The 18,998-nt window shown below is 49.3% G+C and overlaps 2 protein-coding genes across 2 annotated transcripts; both read left to right on the top strand.

The window, feature by feature from the left end:
* Positions 1-1,407: 1,407 nt before the first annotated feature.
* On the top strand, positions 1,408-2,144 carry LOC124665332 (pathogenesis-related protein PR-4-like). The gene is made up of 2 exons (XM_047202747.1): positions 1,408-1,747; positions 1,830-2,144. The coding sequence occupies exons 1-2, from the start codon at positions 1,487-1,489 to the stop codon at positions 2,031-2,033; spliced, it is 465 nt and encodes a 154-aa protein (XP_047058703.1). The 5' UTR covers positions 1,408-1,486; the 3' UTR covers positions 2,034-2,144.
* Positions 2,145-15,592: 13,448 nt separating this feature from the next.
* Positions 15,593-18,998, top strand: LOC124661984 (receptor kinase-like protein Xa21). The gene is made up of 2 exons (XM_047199875.1): positions 15,593-18,347; positions 18,429-18,998. The coding sequence occupies exons 1-2, from the start codon at positions 15,593-15,595 to the stop codon at positions 18,860-18,862; spliced, it is 3,189 nt and encodes a 1,062-aa protein (XP_047055831.1). The 3' UTR covers positions 18,863-18,998.

The following is an 18,998-nucleotide window of genomic DNA, read 5'->3' as shown; positions in this document are numbered from 1 at the left end:
ATTTCTTGTCCGATGAGGAATTTGAGATGGACGAAGATTAGCACATTGATATAATTTTAGCACTGCACAAGAACGAGCGGCTGAACCACGGTTGTTCCATTATCGGCCGTCAGAGGCTGTGGTGGGTAAGAATTGCTTGGGACACTTTGGATGCCGGTTTAGAATGGGAACCGAGTTATTTCAGCACATTGCCGAGTGTGGAGTCGCATGATCGTTTTTTTCAAAAAGAGGATGAATTGTGCCAGAGATCTTGGCGTAGCACCATCCAAAAGGTGAACGCAACATTGTGTATGATAGCATATGGTATTCCCACGGATCTTGTTAATGTTCACTTGGCAATGGGTGAGTGTCAGGCAATCAAGTGTGGCAAGTGCAAAGGAGGGAAGACCGAATCCTCTGTTTTCTTAACTCGTACCATGACATTCGAGATTCTGATGTGCACGACTATCTTCAAAAGGATCTCGTTGATGAGTGGTGGTCATGCATGGTTTGGCCAACGAAACCACTAGTTCCATGTTGTATATGACGAACTCAATGTTGTATGTGATAAACTTTGAGTGTATATGTGTTGATTTGTGTGCCACTTGATGAACTATTTGTGCAATAATTGGTGAACCATTTGCGCTGATGTAACATTTTAGTATTATTTTATATTATTTGTGTGCTATTTGAGATGAGTTTGACATCATTTGATTCGTATATGTTTGAAATTGTGAAGAAGAGAGACAAGTCTGAGTGTCCTATTTTACATCATCTGAAATTTTGGTACTAGCCTATTTTATATCATCTGGAGCGGGTGCCATGAAACCCAAAAATTGGTACCCTAAGACATTTTTCAATTGTCCTATTTTACATCATCTCATATGTTGGAGATGCTCTTACTTAATTTGAGTTAGCCAACAACTTAAACCTGAAGAAGAATCAGCATGCAGGTCGATATCCCGTGCTTAAATTGTGTTGTGACAAGAAGAGAGGGACATTTCTCCAGGAATTAATTAGCACATGTCCAGGAACTGGGAATCTACCACCTCAAAATAATTAAGGTACTAATCAACGTAGAAAAGAGGAAGTACTTTTGTTTCCAGAAAACTTGGTTAAAATGAGCTAGCCAAACAGTGTGGAAGATGATTAGCTGATATATATACGTCCTTGTTAGCACATGGAATTATTGATTAGATGTGGAAAACCTGCACGGAGAAAGAAAAGTCCACCGTATGTGTTGGTGCCACGTCCAACTAGCTCGCTGTGTCCATCTAGTATATACATATACGTCCCTGTTGCCACATGTAATTGTTGTGGAAAAACCTGCATGGAGAAAGAAAAGTCCACCCATACTAGTATGTGTTGATATCAGGTCCAACTAGCTCCCAACTCTATATAATACTCCCTGCCGGAATAGACTATTTCCATCAACACCACCGGTTCACAACCTCTCGGTCCGTTTTGCACATACAGATCGATCCTCTCTCCTACGGCGACGACGGCGATGGCCGGACGTGTGGCACTAGCGATGGTCCTGCTGTGCGCGGCGGCTGCCATGGTCGCGGCGCAGTCGGCGTCCAACGTGCGCGCCACATACAACTACTACAACCCGAGGAGCATCAACTGGGACCTCTACACCGCCAGCGCCTACTGCTCCACCTGGGACGGCGGTAGGTCGCTCGCCTGGCGCTCCAAGTACGGCTGGACCGCCTTCTGCGGGCCGGCGGGGCCCCGCGGCCAGGAATCGTGCGGCAAGTGCCTCCTGGTAAGGGCGATTGCAGTCTTGCTCTGTTTTTCTAGCTAGTATGTAGTATTGGCTAACGGATTTGCCGTCTGAATCTGCATAGGTGACCAACACGGCGACCGGCGCACAGATTACTGCGAGGATCGTCGACCAGTGCAGCAACGGCGGGCTGGACCTGGACTACGACACGGTGTTCAGCAGGATTGACACCAACGGGCTGGGAGTGCAGCAGGGCCACCTTATCGTCAGCTACCAGTTCGTCAACTGCGGCGACAACGAGCTGCTGCTCCAGCGCGAAGAGAAATAAGAAGCTACTACTACATGTAATGTTGTATCTGCAGCTACCAGCTGCATCTCGTACTAATAAAGTGGAATAAACTGGATTGTGGTGTGATGGATCCAAGGTTTTATTATTCAAGAGGAATTGTGAGAAGATAGTTTATTTGCAAAAACAGCTTGAGAATCAACGAATTACTTGCATTTGTGGATGGAGGACGGTTCCTAGTTACACGATCCAGCTCTAATAGCGAAAAATGAATAGAGCATCGGCACTCGGCATAGATCAACGATCTCGGTCTTCCTCCTCTACCTCCAAGTGGAGAATTTACTATGTCGTGTGCAGCAAGAGGAGTGAAATGGAGACTAGCACCAAGAGAGAGAGGATGGAATGGTTTACAAGGGAATGCATGTCCCGATTAAGAAGACAAGCTTGTAACTGGCTACTTAGAGCATCTCTAGCAACGTCCCCCAAAGTGTTCTTAAAAGATTTTCTGGGACGCATCAGATATATTTTCGTCACTAGTCGTGTGTCCCAAAGCCTCCTTCCGCGCGACGCGGACCAGTGCGGTGTCCAGCGCCCCGAGTCCGTCCCCGTTTCACCGGGGACGCTTCGGGCGCGCCAAACAGAGCGAGAAGCGAGGCGGGGAGTGGTGGACCCGACGCGTCATTGACACATTGAAATTTAACCAGCATCCCGCCACATCACGCCTCTCCTGCCACATCCCGCTCTCCAGACGCACATTTCTACGCTACCAAGAGATTTCACACCCTCCAGCCGCACATTTCTACCCTACCAAGAGATTTCACCCCCTCCCGCCAATTCATTTCTCCCTCCCGCCGCTGCTACTCTCTCCTAGCCATGGCGCCATCGACAAGCCCCAAAAAAGTGTCCAAGAAAGCGGCCACCAAGCCATCGGGCAAGGAGTGACGAAGGGGCCGAAGGCGCCCTTCGCAAAGTCATGGAAGGCGCCGGTGGTGAGGAAGAAGCTGGAAGGCTGGACCGACGAAAGGTGGCAGCAAGACTACATGCGGCGCAACTTGTCGATGGCGGAGCAGAGGGGGTGGCGGGTGGTGAAGCAGGAGAAGAATACGGTGGCAGCGCGTGCGCAGCAGAAGGCCATGATGGCCGCGTGTCTCGTTGCTTCCTCCGCAAGCCCATGGAGTACACCGGCCATCTCGTACATTTCGGGAGTGGCGTTCCTGTCGACACCCGGTTTCTATGGCGAGGCCGCATCAGCGACGCCTGGGTGCCTGACACCGAACTTGTCGCTGCGGTACGATGATGCGCTGTCGCATGGCGGTTTCAACCCCAACACCTTGTTCTTCTCCCCGACGTACGACGCGCCGCAGAGCCAGCACCAGCAGGCGCGTCGACGACAGCGGCCTCGTCATCGGCATCGACGTCGGCCTCGGCATCAGCGACGGAGCAGCCATACCGAGCAGAGCCCGGCGAGGTCGTCGTGCTTGACGGGTCTACATCAACTCAGGTTGCACCGTCGGTGTCATTGAATTCCTTCTTCTAATTTATGTTCGCGCGTCCTAGAAAGCGATAAGAAAGGTCACTCGGGTGCGGTCTTTGCGAGACCTTAATGGTGCAATTATCTGCTCGGCATGGGGTGTTATTCCACACCGTAGGTCTGCAGCCATGGGTGAAGGAATTGCTTGTCTACAAGGACGAGAGATTTCTCTACAATATTCCTCGGAGAACCTCATCATCAAAATTGATTATTCTGCTGTGTTAGAAGCCTTTAGCAATGAAAACCTTAACAGAGCTTATCTAGGCATTGTTGTAAAGGAATTTAGATTGAAAAAGCCTCATGATCGCCAAGTCTTTCCAGTGAAGATTGATAGAAATTGCAATATGGTGGATCATGCTATATGTCCGATGAGTCGTAGAGAGTTGAATAGTGGTGTGTTACTAAGTGCAGTCTCGACCTGCATGTCGAGATTGGCTTGGAATGATTGTAATCAAAACCCTGTTGATTAATTAATACAATACCAATTTAAAAAAATATGATCGTGCATCCAGTACTTTGATCGCGGCTATTTCAATCGCGATGACTTCAACGGGAACAATCTCTGTTAAATTAAACTATTTAAATTTATGTTTGGGGGTTGTGTTTGGGGACGCGGCTGGGCTGCGGCGTCCCAAAAACACGGCAGGAAGAAAAAACATCTATAAACGTTCGATCCGACATTGTTTGGGATGCTTTAGAGTGAAGATGCATTTGGTAGTTTTGAGTTTGGCGTAGAGTAGTAGGGTCGCACAGACCCGTGTGCAAAGACAATTTCCACGCATGTATCAGTTTTATACTTGGACGCCACTACCTGAGGGAGTCGTTTCCGTTTCCCGCCTTCGTGGCCCTGCTGCTGGCCCTGGGAACGGGGCCAGGAGGCCGGCCCAGCCATCCCTCGCTCGCCAACCCATCACGGACGCCATGCACACTATTTAGTCCCACCTCGCTCCCGCAGAGCGATTCCACCTTACTTATATACCCGCGCGGCTGGCCAGCACGCAACGAGACGAGGGGGATGTGTGGCAAGGTTGGAGCGCCCGCGTAACGAGTGTACCGCATGGTGCACGTGTGTAACCCTAAACCGACCGCGATCCCTTTGAATTTGCGAGGTTGATCACGGGGGGACTCGTGTGGTACAACGCGAGATAAAAAGGCTGTTTTTCCGGCGCTTTCGCCTTGATAAGAAAATCGCCGATGCCTTGCGCGGGCGCCCCACCTAAAATTTGTTTGGCTTGCCGGTGGGTTTCGACCCTATATATCCGCACCTAACAAATTGAACCCCTCTTTTTCACTTTTGTTAGGAAGATTCTTTCAGATTTTCAATATAGTAGTAAGTGAAGAAAAAATTACAGGAACAAGAATATAATGTTCCTAACACACGATTGACAAAAAAAATTAAACAAGACAAAAGACTTATCATCTTTATTAATTAATAAGATAGTTTGACGGTTAATTAGCGACAGACCACCCTCTTTTTTACTTTTGTTAGGAAAATTCATTAAGATTTTCATTATAATAAGTGAAGAAAAATAATTACAGGGAAAAGAATATAATGTTCCTAACACACGATTGACAAAAAAATTAAACAAGACAAAATACGTGTCATCTTTATTAATTAAGAAGATAGTTTGACGGTTAATTAGCGGAGAGACCGGCCTAATACCATAAGAGCATCTCTAGCCGCGTCCCCCAAAGAGTCCCCTAAAGCAATTTGAGGCGCGCCGGACAAAAAAATGTTCCAGCCGCGTCCCCGAAAGCCGTCCGGCGCACCCCGATACGGTGTCCGGCGCCCCGAGCCCGTCCCCGTCCAACAGGGGACGCTTCGGGCACGCCGGACACAACGAAAAGCGAGACGAACCGAGACGGGCCCGATGCGTCAGCGGCACAGTTAATTTTAACCTAACCGTCGTCTACCTCGCGACGGAAGTTATTCGCGCGCAGTGACACACGGCGGCATCTTTGCCTTAATGGCGACGGAGGGGCAGGCGAGACGTCTCGTCGGTGCTGCACAGCCTCCACGCGTAGCCGGCGTTCGAACGCCACCGGCCGTTCCCGCGCGATCTTCCCGCCCCTTCTCGCCTGTTCCCGCGCTTCCTTCCCGACGCTGGCGTCTATAAAAGGTCTCCCGGCTCAATGGTAGCCACCACACCCGCCGGCAACAAACACAACCCTCGTCGCTCCACCGCCGTCTACTCCACCACCAGTGGCAATGGCGAACCGCCCCCGCGCTGGCCACTTCCCGCCGTCTCCTCCACTTGCAGTCCCGGAATCCCAGGTCGACACCGACCCCGCGGCCCGGGAAGAGCGGCGGCGGCGAGGGATGCAGAACTGGCGTGCACACCGTCAGCTGCGGCGGAAGGCAATGGAGCAGCAGCGGCCTCGTCAGCAGCGTGAGGCGGCGCAGGCGGCGGATCTAGCGGTGACATAGGCATCCCAAATGGGCCTGCCGAAGATGGTACCCGGGGTTTACTGAAGGCCCACTACTCGAAGAATAAGAAGATTCGGAAGCCCAAGATAGTATTAAGGAAAGCTAGAGTTGTAATAGGAAGCATTATTTGTAATCTTGCGGGATGAATTAGAAACCTTCCCGGACTCTCTAACTTGTACAACACGAATCCCTCGGCTCCGCCTCCTATATAAGGGGGAGTCGAGGGACGAAAAAAGGATCGAATCATTGTCTCTCAAAACCCTAGTTTTCATAATCGTCGAGTACTTTTCGGCTGAAACCTTCGAGATCTACTTGCCCTCTACTTCCAACTAAACCCTAGTCTACAACCCGTAGGCATTGACAAGTTAATACCTTGTCAATTGGTGCCGTCTGTGGGAACTAGAGACGTCAAGGATCTGATCTCGATGGCACGTTCAAGATCGTCGACTTCATCAACCGCAAGATCGTCGACTTCATCAACCGCAAGCAACGCGATGGATCGAGGTAAACAGATCGCAACTGGTCTTGTTGATTTTGTTCCTCACCCGCCCTCCCGTTTGGATGCATATGCGTATCTGGAGGAGCCTATGGAGATGACGTTCGGAAGATTTCACTTTCTCGTCGAGAAAGAGGGATCGTATCGTGTCGAAATTCCGATTTCGTTGGGATCGTCGACGGTCGATTCCGATTTTTCAAGCTATACATCGTCAACCGAATCAGGAGAGGAAGAAACTTCGTCGTCACGCTTCATCGACACCAGGGCAAGAGAAAAACTTGCCAAGATCTTCGGCGACATGTCGCTTGAGTCATCTGCGGACTCCTATATAAGCGATGGCTCAAGCGAGTGTCGACAGACTACGACTTCATCGACAAATCTACTACGATGGGCAAGGTCTTCGCCAATCTTCATGATGGTGTCACCAAACCCAACATAGATCTGAATACAAAGTATCATCAGATTTATGTCATCGGAGAACCAAGTCATGATCAGGAGGAAACATCTGAGGCTTTCGACGATTTGGGAAATCCATACGTCGATCCCTCTGATTTGCGACGAGGCCTAGGGAATAAATATATCGGGCCACAGCCGCGAGACAGAGTACGACTTCCGCAAGCAGCATGGGACAGAGCCGCAAGAGCTATGGATGGCTCAGAACCATTGGCTACCACAGCCACGCCGGAAGAATTACAAGCATATCAATATAGGCTCGCACGAGCTGCAAGGGAATTGGAAAAACAGACAGCTGAGCTAAACAGAAGAAAGGAGGCAGCCTCTGCATCAAGTAGACGAAGGGCAGAGCTGAGTCGACAATCTAGAACTTCGGGTGATAGCCACAGAGAAGCTCGGAACAGAGCAAGATCAAGGTTACAAAACGTACCTGAAGGAGAAAGAGAGCACTTGGTGCAAAACCTCGACATGTCTTTTATGCCGATAGACACGAGAGGGAACATCATACCCAAGACACCAGAAGCTGGGTATATGGCGACACAAGCTTTCATCCTTGCATCCAAACCACCCCCAGGAGATCCAAGGGAGGCATTGTACAACATGGCAATGGCAGGAGTTGGAGCCATGGGAACGGCGTTTGTAACAACACCTCCCGAAGGAACAACAAGGCAAAATAGTCCACGACCTGCGGCAGCAACAGCAGCAGCTCCCGAAGGACCAAGTGGAGCAAGGGACGCGGCAGCACAAGCAAGGGTCGATAGAGCGCGACAAAGCAGAAGGGAACATCGGCAGTCCCCAGAGTTAGACGACGAGGATATGTGTGGCTTGCCGTGCTTCACGAGGAGAGTTCGAAAAACTCGAGTCCCTTCAGGATTCAAGTTACCTGATAACTTCAAGAAATTCGACGGCCTTCAAGATCCAGAGGATTGGCTCGAGCATGCTATTTTCTCGAGTAGTGGCTTTCTCAGCTTCCGACACAGCAGCTTCCTTGGCAGCTATGGCCTCTTTGGCTTGTTGAAGAGCGATTTTCTCTCTCTCGGATGCTTTTCGAGATTGTTCCATCATTGCTAGAGTTTGTTTTTTCATGGATTGAAGTTGCTGTCGAAGTTCTTGCAAATCTTGCGACAAATGTTTGCTTGAAGAACCTTCGATGAGATTATCATCGACTAGTGTTTTCTTCGAGAAGGAGGAAGCAGGAGAAGTATCGGCAGCACGAGGACTGGCAGAGTAGTTATCAAAAATCAACTGGAAAAGAAAATTTCAATATCAAATGACCGCGCAAGACAGAATTCCATTGATCTTCAGGAAATTTACATAGATATTACAGAAGGAGTTCTTCAAAAGGACTACTAAGGTAATTGTCACCAAAGCTAATATGGCGACAATAGCTAAAGAAACAGAAAAATAAAAAAGAAGAGGCATTCAACTAGACCTCCGGCCTTGATGAGCTAGGAGTTGCAGATGGCTTGATCCCGAGATAGGCCAAGATTTTCTTCGTGTTGGGCTTGGCTGCCTTGATCAAAGATCGCCATTTTGTTTGCTCTATCCGGTCCGTGTCGCCTACTTTCGCCCGGTCGATAGTTTGTTGGCTATCGGCGACCAAGGCAACAGTGCTTTCGACAGCAATCTTCATGTTCTCCTGGCGCATCTTCAGTCCAAGATCTTCTGGTGGATTGAAGTTCTTGGCAAGAGCAAGAAAAGTCTTGGGCTCCTCTTTCTTCGGGAAGAAGTAGGGGAACAGCCTTGATAATCCTGTGTCAGCATGCTCCATGCCTTCGCGAACTTCGGTTCCATGAAACTCCAGGAAAGAGAGTGCGTCAAGGAGAGGATCATTGTCGGGATCTTCAAGCTCAAATTCTTGGTTTGTTTTACCTGCCACAGGCCATATATGTTGGTCGACAGCAAGCAAGGAAAAGTAAATCTAAGAAAGATAGAAGGGATCGACAAAATTACCAAGGAAGCGCCGATTCTGCGTGTTCAAGCGCTTGATGATAGCCTGTTCACGAGTAGCCTGTGCGGCCTTGTGCTCGTTCAAAGCAGTTTCGGCGTCATCAAGTCTTTTTTGCAGATCTTCGACACCAGCAGCTTTTGCCTTGGCCTTATCAGCCTCTGCTCTAGCTTGGCTAGCGTCAAGTTCAGTTTTCTTGCGAGCCGTTTCACTTTGCTCCAGTTTCTGAGCAAGAGTGTCGACAAGCTTGTTGGCTTCTGCAAGTTTCTCTGCCAAAATAGTAAAGAATCGTCAAAATTGCGACAAAACAAGAGCAAGAAGTTGTGAACAAGGGTCATCAAAAAGTTATTACCTTCAGTTTTGCTGGCATATTCACGGTACCCAATGAATTGGGCACCGATACGAACAAGATCTTTGATCATAGGCTGTCAAAGAAGGACAAAGAAAGAAAACGTCGGTATGGGAAAAATATGAAGGTATAAAGAAGCAAACGGAGGAAATATAGATAGCGACAAGCAAATTAAGAACTTACATCATCCAAGAGAGGATTGGAGGAGCTACCCAATTGGAGGGTAGGCTCCACGATCGTTTTCACCCGTGTCCTTTTTGGTGAAGGGACAAGAGGGCTTGAAGGAGGAGTAGGAGCGCCAACGTTTTGTTGAGGAGGCGAGGATTCCTCTCCTTCAATGGGCGTCTCCGAAACAATTAAAGTATGTGACGTACTCGTTCGAGCAGCCACATCAAGAGTTGGTACTTCTTCCTCATCATCACTGTGATTAAAAGTCGACAGCATAAAAAGCAAGATAGATAAAAATCTTCGAGTACAAAAATAAGGGGAAATAAAAGTGACTTACGAGCTGATGAGGGATTCAAGATATGGATCATAAGTTGCCTTCTGACGTGAAGGACCAACTTCTTCGGCTTTGGAGGTGCCGGAATCTTCGGCATCATTCCTCTTCCTCTTGTTCCTTGGAGAAACAGCAGGAGGAGGAGATTGTGCCGATGCAGTGCCTTCGGAGGCAGCCTCCTTTTCAGAAGATCCCGCAGATTTTAGAGAATCCACGGGTTCATTCACAAAAGAGGGGGCATCTTGGTTGTCGTCGGTGACAACGGCCCTTTCCTCGACTTCTCCACCTTCAGGAAGGGGAGGAAGCGAGACAAGATTTGGATGGTTCTATACAAAAAACAGGGGAAGATGTCAAAAAAGGAGTTACAAAAAGATAGCAAGGCAATAACAAATCAATCAACAAAGGTTACCTTGGGAAGTGGATTGGTGGCGCTGTATGGTTTTACACGGCAAGAAGACGGGACAGGATCTTTTTTGCTGAGAGATGAGATTTTTCGGACAAGCTTTTCTGAATCCTTGACCTCTAAATCCGTCGACAACCGATTTACATCCTTGTCGCCAGCATACTTCCATAGAGGGTATTTGCGAGCTTGAAGAGGCTGCACCTTAGTTCTAAGAAAATACGCTGTGATCTGAATACCTGACAGCTCCTTGCCGCGAGTATTTTGCAACTCATGGATGCGAGTCATCAGGGCCTCTATCGATATCTTTTCTTCTTCGGTAGCTTCTGCGTCCCAGGAGCGGCGGCGAAGGATTTTTTCGGCGCCATCGAAAGGAGGGATGTTGTCTTCAGCACATCCATGGTTCTCCTCCTGAATGTACAACCACTTCTTGCGCCACCCTTGAACTGAGTCAGGGAGTTTGACGTCGAAGTAATCGACGGTGGGGCAAACGGAAATTACAACGCCGCCTATATTATAGGCGACATTGGGAGAGCCATTACGGTGACAGAAGAAAATGCGCTTCCATAGCGCCCAGTTAGGCTGGACGCCAAGGAAGGCTTCGCAGAGGGTGATGAAAATGGAGATGTGGAGGATAGAATTTGGCGTGAGGTGGTGAAGTTGCAGACCATAAATGAAAAGCAGTCCGCGGAGGAAAGGATGAATGGGGGCGGAGAGACCGCGGATGAGGTGGTCGACAAAACTTACCCGATACCCCATTGGAGGGGTTGGGTAGCTTTCTTCACTAGGGAAGCACAGCGCCTTGGGCTTCTTGCTGATCCCCAGCTTCTTCAGGAGATTGATGTCCTGGGTGGAAATCTTGGACCTTTCCCACTCCGCGGCTCCCAGATCCACGGCAGCCATTGATGATTCCGGCGTGCTGTGCCTGATCAACCGACGCGGTGGCATCAACAATGGCGCGGGAATGCAGCTTGGAGAAGATGAGCTTAGGGAATTGTGGAGCGTAGGAGGAGATTTTGCAGAGGAGAGCAGGAGAACGACGCGAGCGGAAGTGCTCGAGGAAGAAGAAGGAGATCTTATATAGAGGTGCGGCGAAGCGGCGGACCGTTGGATTGGAAAAGTGTGCGGCAGATGATAGCCACGTGGAAACAAGGGAAAAAAATATTTTAACATTGGAGAAGTTATGGTACGTGCGCCAGAAAAAGCGGAGGACGTATGTCCCCCACTTGCACGACGTGTCAAGATAGTGGATAAATTGGGCCCGCAAGGCAGCGGGAGAAGATTTGTCGTGATTTTCGGATTTGCAGTCGTGGCTATCGTCAGCAATAGCGTCACCTTGGCGGAAGAAAAAATTCGCCTCAACAGCTTCATAAAAGGCGACATGGAAAATATTTGTGAGCCTCTGATCAAACACAAGTTTTTGATCAAATGCTCGGGGGCTACTTTGAAAAAATGAAAAGATCAAGAAAGAAAAAATAGAAATGGCGTGAGCCTATGATCAAATACAAATATTTGTTCATAGCCTCGGGGGCTACTCCCATCGGGAGCGCTGTTCGCGCACCCGAGAAAATTATAAAACTTCGGGAGAGAAAGACAATATAGCGGCATAAGACGTGGAGCCTACACCCAAGCACAAGTCCTTGGTTGTAGCCTCGGGGGCTACTCCCATCGGGAACGCTGTTCGCGTGCCCGATGAAATTATAAAAAAGAAAGATAGAAGAGCAAAAGAGTATATTTCGAGTTATAAATAACTCTGCATATACTCCCATCGGGAGAGCAATATAAGTCATCTTTGACTCAATAAAATGTGCCATTCCAACAGCCGAATAAGCACTCGACAATATATTCTCAGAACGCCAAAGTTGCGATCAATTTCTGAATGCCGCAAAACTTTGCGAAGGTAAGACCTCAGATCCGTTCTGTGAGGCGTGGCGCCGTCTCTGACGTCGGTTTGCTACTTTTATCCGTATCAACAGATACGAACAAAAATCCTAACGGACACGTTAGGTACCCGATAAATTTGACTGGGACTCGCCAGAATGGTAAGACCTTAAGCGGCACCTGTCGAAGTTTACACCAGTATCCCGAGATCATGTCCAGGGACGTGATCTTGAAGTAGGTTTTTGCGGATTGCCACTAGAGCAGTTAACTAGTACCTGGTCCGTCAGATGAACTAGCCCCAATTACCATTATCCCTGTACAATATAGAAATTTATGTGAAGAAATATAGAAAATTTAAAGTTGTCGAATAAAAATAAACAGTGGAGATTTTCCCTGACTCTACGATTCAAGCAAAATCTCGGGGGCTACTGACATAGGCATCCCAAATGGGCCTGCCGAAGATGATACCCGGGGTTTACTGAAGGTCCACTACTCGAAGAATAAGAAGATTCGGAAGCCCAAGATATTATTAAGGAAAGCTAGAGTTGTAATAGGAAGCATTATTTGTAATCTTGCGGGATGAATTAGAAACCTTCCCGGACTCTGTAACTTGTACAACACGAATCCCTCGGATCCGCCTCCTATATAAGGGGGAGTCGAGGGACGAAGAAAGGATCGAATCATTGTCTCTCAAAACCCTAGTTTTCATAATCGTCGAGTACTTTTCGGCTGAAACCTTCGAGATCTACTTGCCATCTACTTCCAACTAAACCCTAGTCTACAACCCGTAGGCATTGACAAGTTAATACCTTGTCAAGCGGCGTTCTGCGCCCATGGCCCCGCTGCTGACGAGGCCGTGGCGGCAGCAGCGTGGCACGAGAAGCAGTGCGAGACCGTTGCGGCGTTCGACGCCTCGGCGGGAGAAGAGGCGCGACGGTGCCGGACAGAGGAGATGGAGCAGCGGTGGGCTGATGAACGCCGGCGCCAGCGCGATGAGCGGGAGGCGTTGTACCGTGAACGGCGGGAGGCGATCGAGCGCCGGCGGCGGGACTCGATCGAGCGCCAGCAGCAGCTGGCGCCGGAGGAGCGTCAGCAGCGGGAGGCGGCGCTGGCGGCGATCTAGGTTAGGCGGGCGGACCAGTTGGCGGCGGAGGCCGACGTGTTGGCGGCGGCGATGATCTAGGGGAGGTGGCGGCGATGTGTTGGCGGCGGACAGATGTGGAGGAGGAGGCGCCAATGGAGTAGGAGGCCGAGGCGGAGGAGACCGAGGTGGAGGACGACGACGACGATGAGTTCGAGTGGTCCGACGACGACGGGCCGCACCCGGACGAGATGGACGATCAGCAACGCGCGCTCGTCGAGTCCTTCGAGTCGGAGAAAAAGCTCGAGGACGACGCCCGTGCCCGCGAAGAGGCGCAGATTCGTCGCGCCGTCGAGCTCTCCCTCCAGGCGGCGCAGCAGGGGTGGGCGGAGGAGGACGCGCGGCTGGAGCGGCGGCATCTGGCCACCGCCCAACGCAAGGAGTTCAGTCGCGCGCAGTAGGAGCTGCGGCGTAGGGGAGGCGACGACGGGGCGGGGCCATCGAACGCACCGCCGGGCGGTCAGTAGTCTAGGTTTAGATGAAATCTAGCCGTTTTCATTCGAACTTTGTAATATATAATCAAAATTGAATGAAAACCTTTATTTTCGTGCACCAATATTCATTTGGGGGGGGCGTTTGGGGGACGCGGCTGGGGAGCGATGTCCCCTAAAGGCGGCACAAATAAAACACGTTCCCCAAACGCTCAATCCGACGCGGTTTAGGTGACGCTTTGGAGGACGTGGCTGCTCTAACACCCCCTCGCCAACCGCGTGCGGGTCATAACCGAGGCGAACGGTCTTGGTGGAGGTTACCTCCTAGGATCGTCGTCACGTATCAGCAACTCCAGCATGCTAGAATACTTTGTGAAAGCATCAACAAGAAGACCACATTGGAACATCCACATGCTGCTTAATGTCGTCTAACAGGCCCTTACTTTTCTGTCCCGTATTTCGTGATTTTTTGCTCCGTATAAAAAAAGTGCTCGTCGATACACCGTTCCGTCTAGCAGACCCCGTATTTCACCCCGTAAATTCGTAAATTTAAAAACCCGGGAAACCCGTTGAGGGACTCTTCTATCGCCTTCAAGAAGTCGGGGTCCTCCTCCTCCTCGCCGGCGAGCGGAGCTCCTCCACCGCTGGTGCTCCCGATGGTCGCGTTCCAAGCCGCCTTCGCCGGCGTTGGCGCTCCCACTCGGCGCGCCAGTTGTCGAAGGCGGGGCCGCTCATCAGCTTGAGCGGTGGATCCTCCTTGTACCAGCGACCGCCCGCCGCGAACTCAACGAGCTTCGACGGGACGTACGCGGCGCCGGCATACCTGCAGGCAGCACGGCGGCTCCCGGCGGCGGATCTCTTGCATTGGAGACGCCACGCATCCTCCACGTTGTCCGGCGAGCGGGATCGCTTCGATCCGCTCGCCGGCGAGGCGGTACTGCGGCGGCGTGCGTCCATGCCGGAGCTGGGGTGAAATGCGGAGCTAGGGAGTGCGGGATTTCTCGCTGGAGCTAACTAGGGAGGTGGCGGCGGACGGCGGAGCTAGGGTTGCGAGTGAGGGGTTAACCCCTCACTCGCACCTGCACCCGGTATAAGTAGGGAGCGGCGGGGCGGATTTCCTGGTCCCCGTATTCCGCCGAAACAGGCTGGCCCGAATACGGGGCCGGCTAGACGGCCCAAACCGTGCCTGCCCCGTATCCCGCCGGAATTTTACGGGGTGGACGGGTTATAAGGGGCCTGTTAGACATGCTCTTAGCCATATGCAATGTTGTGTGCATCCATCTCAGCAAGAATCACAAACAGGGGCAAGGACTTCTAGATGACACCCCAAAGGAGGAAAGCGATACGAAAACGATGCTTGTCGCCCGGGCCAAAAGGGTCTAGGCTCGCCCGCTTGCAGCAACATCTCCGTGTCATTTTGTGAGTCATGCGTACAGAACTAAAGATAGCATCAGCAGAATTCGCGTTCCTTTCGTAATCAGCTGCAGAAATTGTACACTGAAATGATTGCACATTCAGATAGCATCATCAGTACAATTCTCATTACTTTGTAATGGAGAATCATTTCTGAAGATGCATCTGCATTCCACTGTGCTTGAAACTGATCTGCCAAACTCTGATACAGACCTGCTCCTATAAAGGAAAAAAAACAAGGAGTAGTATTGTACTAAATCTAAGTCAATTAAAAGGGATTAAAAGGGATCAGAGATTCAGAGGGAGTAATAGAATCAATAGTATCGGATGCCATGTGTTGGATTATTTTTACCGATATTTTCGAAACTAGGCAGTTTTTCTGATATCCCTTTTTTTAGCCGACATCCCTGGCGGGTGGTCGCCACCTTAGAATGCAGGTTGGAGATATGGTCATATCAAGATTGGACAGCTCCGTGGAGTGTCTAAATCATTTCTTGAAGAAAAAGTGGACCGAAATAGATGGTACCGGTGAAGGCGCTGTCTTAATAACTGCACAACGCTTCCAACAGGCACAAGGCAGGCAAGCACAGATGGTCATTTGCTGCTCTGGCGACAAAACCAAGAAGCCGCCATGGCAATGGGGATCATGGTCATGAGCATGCTATGGTCACTTGTTGCTGCCCTGATGATCGCCACGGTGAGGGCTGGCGACAAGGCCGCGTTGCTTGCTTTCAGAGCACAGCTCAGCGATGGCAGCTCTCCTACGCTGGCCTCCTGGAACAACAGCGCCCACTTCTGCAGCTGGGAGGGCGTGACATGCAGCCACCGGAGGCCAGCACGGGTGGTGGAGGTGAGATTGAACAGCACCGGGCTCACCGGAGAGCTCTCCCCAGCCATCGGGAACCTCACATTCCTGCGGACGCTGGACCTGAGCTTCAACTGGCTGAAGGGGGAGATCCCTGAGAGCCTCGGGCGCCTCCACCGCCTGCAGAGGCTCTACTTGAACGACAACGCGTTCTCAGGCATGTTCCCTGCAAACCTGAGCTCATGTGTCAACATGATCATAATGGGAGTGCACAATAACAAGCTTGGCGGGCACATCCCGGGTGAGCTCGGAGAAAAGCTCTTGTCCCTGGCAGCAATCTCCCTAAGTAACAACAGCTTCATAGGGCCCATCCCAGCATCACTCGCCAATCTGTCCAATCTACAAAACCTCGATCTCTCCTACAACCAGCTTGTGGGCTCAATCCCACCAGGGCTCGGCCACATACACAGCATGTGGCGATTTAGTATCTTCGGAAACAATCTCTCTGGTATGATTCCACCTTCTTTCTACAACTGGTCATCCCTGGAATTTTTTGAGGTTGGGGTAAATATGCTGTACGGAAGCATTCCTGATGATATCGGCAACAAGTTCTCCAAGATAAAAGTTCTTGGCTTGGGTGAGAACCACTTCACGGGACCAATCCCTTCCTCAATATCAAATCTATCATACCTCACAAATCTTAGGCTCAGCAACAATAGATTCAGTGGGTATGTGCCTCCCACTTTGGGGAGGCTGGGATCTCTCCAAAAACTGGACTTGGATGGAAATAAGCTTGAAGTAAATAACAGCGAGGGGTGGGAATTCATCTCTTCTTTGGCGAACTGCAGCCAACTAGAGCGTTTGTCACTCGGAGGCGACTCATTTGGAGGACAACTGCCTGGTTCGATTGTGAATCTCTCAACAACTCTCCAAAAGTTCTACTTAATGGACAGTGGGGTCTCTGGGGGTATTCCTGCAGACATAGGTAATTTGGTTGGTCTCAACTTGCTTGCCATAGTAAATACTTCCATATCTGGAGAGATTCCAGAGAGTGTTGGTAAGCTAGAAAACTTGATTGAGCTAGGCTTGTACAGCAATAGCTTGTCTGGCCTCATTCCGCAGTCATTAGGAAATCTTTCGCGGTTGAATAGGCTTTATGCATACTATGGCAACTTGGAGGGGCCAATTCCAGCAAGCCTAGGGAAGTTGAAAAACCTATTTGTACTTGATTTGTCAACGAACTACCAACTTAATGGTTCAATACCCAGGGAAATTTTCAAATTGCCTGGACTCTCTTGGTACTTGGACTTGTCGTACAATTCCCTTTCTGGAACCCTTCCTTATGAAGTTGGTAGCTTGGCAAACCTGAACCAACTGATTCTATCAGGAAATCAGTTGTCTGGCAAGATACCGGACAGTATTCAAAACTGCATAGTGTTGGAATGGCTTTTGTTAGACAATAACTCATTTGAGGGAAGTATACCTCGACTGCTGAAGAATATAAAGGGACTCGTTAAACTAAACCTGACAATGAATAAGTTCTCTGGTGACATTCCTGATGCCCTTGGTGATATTGGAAACCTGCAGGAGTTGTACCTAGCACACAACAACTTGACAGGTTTAATCCCGGCAGTTTTACAGAATTTGACAGCATTGTCCAAATTGGATGTATCCTTCAATAATTTGCAAGGCGAGGTGCCACATGGAGGTGTTTTCAGAAATATCACTTATATAGCAGTTGCTGGGAATATCAACTTGTGCGGTGGCACACCTCAGATTCACTTGGCTCCATGCTCTATAAGCAGCCTCTTAAGCAAGAAGAGAAAGAAGATGACAAAGCCTCTTGTAATTTCTCTAGCAACAGCTGGAGCAATCTTGTTGTCGCTTTCACTTATTCTTGTTGTTTGGATACTTCGCCAGAAGCTCAAAAGAAGGCAGAAGGGAATAGTGCAATCTATAAATGCTGGGGAGCAATATGAAAGAATCTCGTACCAAGCATTATTTACAGGGACTAATGGGTTTTCAGAAGCTAACTTGCTTGGAAGAGGAAGTCATGGTGCAGTTTACAAGTGTGATTTGGACAGTGCAGATCGGTTGTTGGCTGTCAAGGTATTTAATCCTTTGCAATCCGGATCTTCCAAGAGTTTTCAGGTTGAATGTGAGGCCATGAGAAGAATACGACACCGTTGTCTCACAAAGATCATAACGTGTTGCTCAAGCGTCGACGACAAAGGTCAAGAATTCAAGGCACTGGTTTTTGAATTTATGCCTAATGGTAACTTGGATGGTTGGCTCCATCCAAGATCTCAAGAGCCCACTAAAAACAACACTCTCAGCCTTGCCCAGAGGCTTGATATTGCTACCGATATCATGGACGCAGTAGAATATCTGCACAACTACTGTCAACCACCAGTAATACATTGTGATCTTAAGCCAAGCAACATTCTTCTTACCGAAGACATGAGTGCTCGAGTTGGAGACTTTGGCATATCAAGGATCTTTCAAGAAAATACAAGTAAAAGAATGCAAGCTTCATATAGCTCAACCGTGATTAGAGGTTCTATAGGCTATGTTGCTCCAGGTAACTGAAATTATTATTTGTGTTTTAGTTTTCACACAAATATCGCATGCTAAGTTGATTGCCACACAATTTTAATTGCAGAGTATGGAGAAGGCTCTATGGTCTCAAGTCATGGTGATATTTATAGTCTTGGAATATTGCTGCTTGAGATGTTTACCGGAAGAAGCCCAACAGACGACACATTCAGGGATTCACTGGATCTGCACAAATTTGCCGAGGATGCTCTTTCAAAGAGAACCTTGGAGATAGCTGACCCAACAATCTGGCTGCATAGAGAACCAAAGGGTAAGATTGCAAACAGTAGAATCCATGAGTGCTTGATTTCTGTATTCAGGCTCAGCATATCCTGCTCAAAGAAACAGCCTCTACAGCGGACGTTGATAAGAGATGCAGCTGTAGAGATGCATGCAATTAGAGATGCGTACCTCGTGTTTGATTGTGAGTTTATACAGAAACACAGGGAAACAGAGGAGCCTCTTCTCAAGACATTGGAATGTATGATCCTGCAACAGTAGAAGTTATGTATTATGTCGTTTCAGTTATCATTTGTTATCTGAGCTAAAAAAATTGCAACAGTATCAGATAAATGTAAAATCCTAGTGTTCCACAGTAATAGCACTATAGCGATAGAGTGTATACAAGGATTCTTAC

This window comes from Lolium rigidum, chromosome 6, assembly GCF_022539505.1.
Source record: "Lolium rigidum isolate FL_2022 chromosome 6, APGP_CSIRO_Lrig_0.1, whole genome shotgun sequence".
NCBI classification, from domain to species: Eukaryota; Viridiplantae; Streptophyta; class Magnoliopsida; order Poales; family Poaceae; genus Lolium; species Lolium rigidum.
The sequence above is the reverse complement of the archived record's forward strand: the minus strand, read 5'-3'. Positions and strand labels throughout refer to the sequence as shown.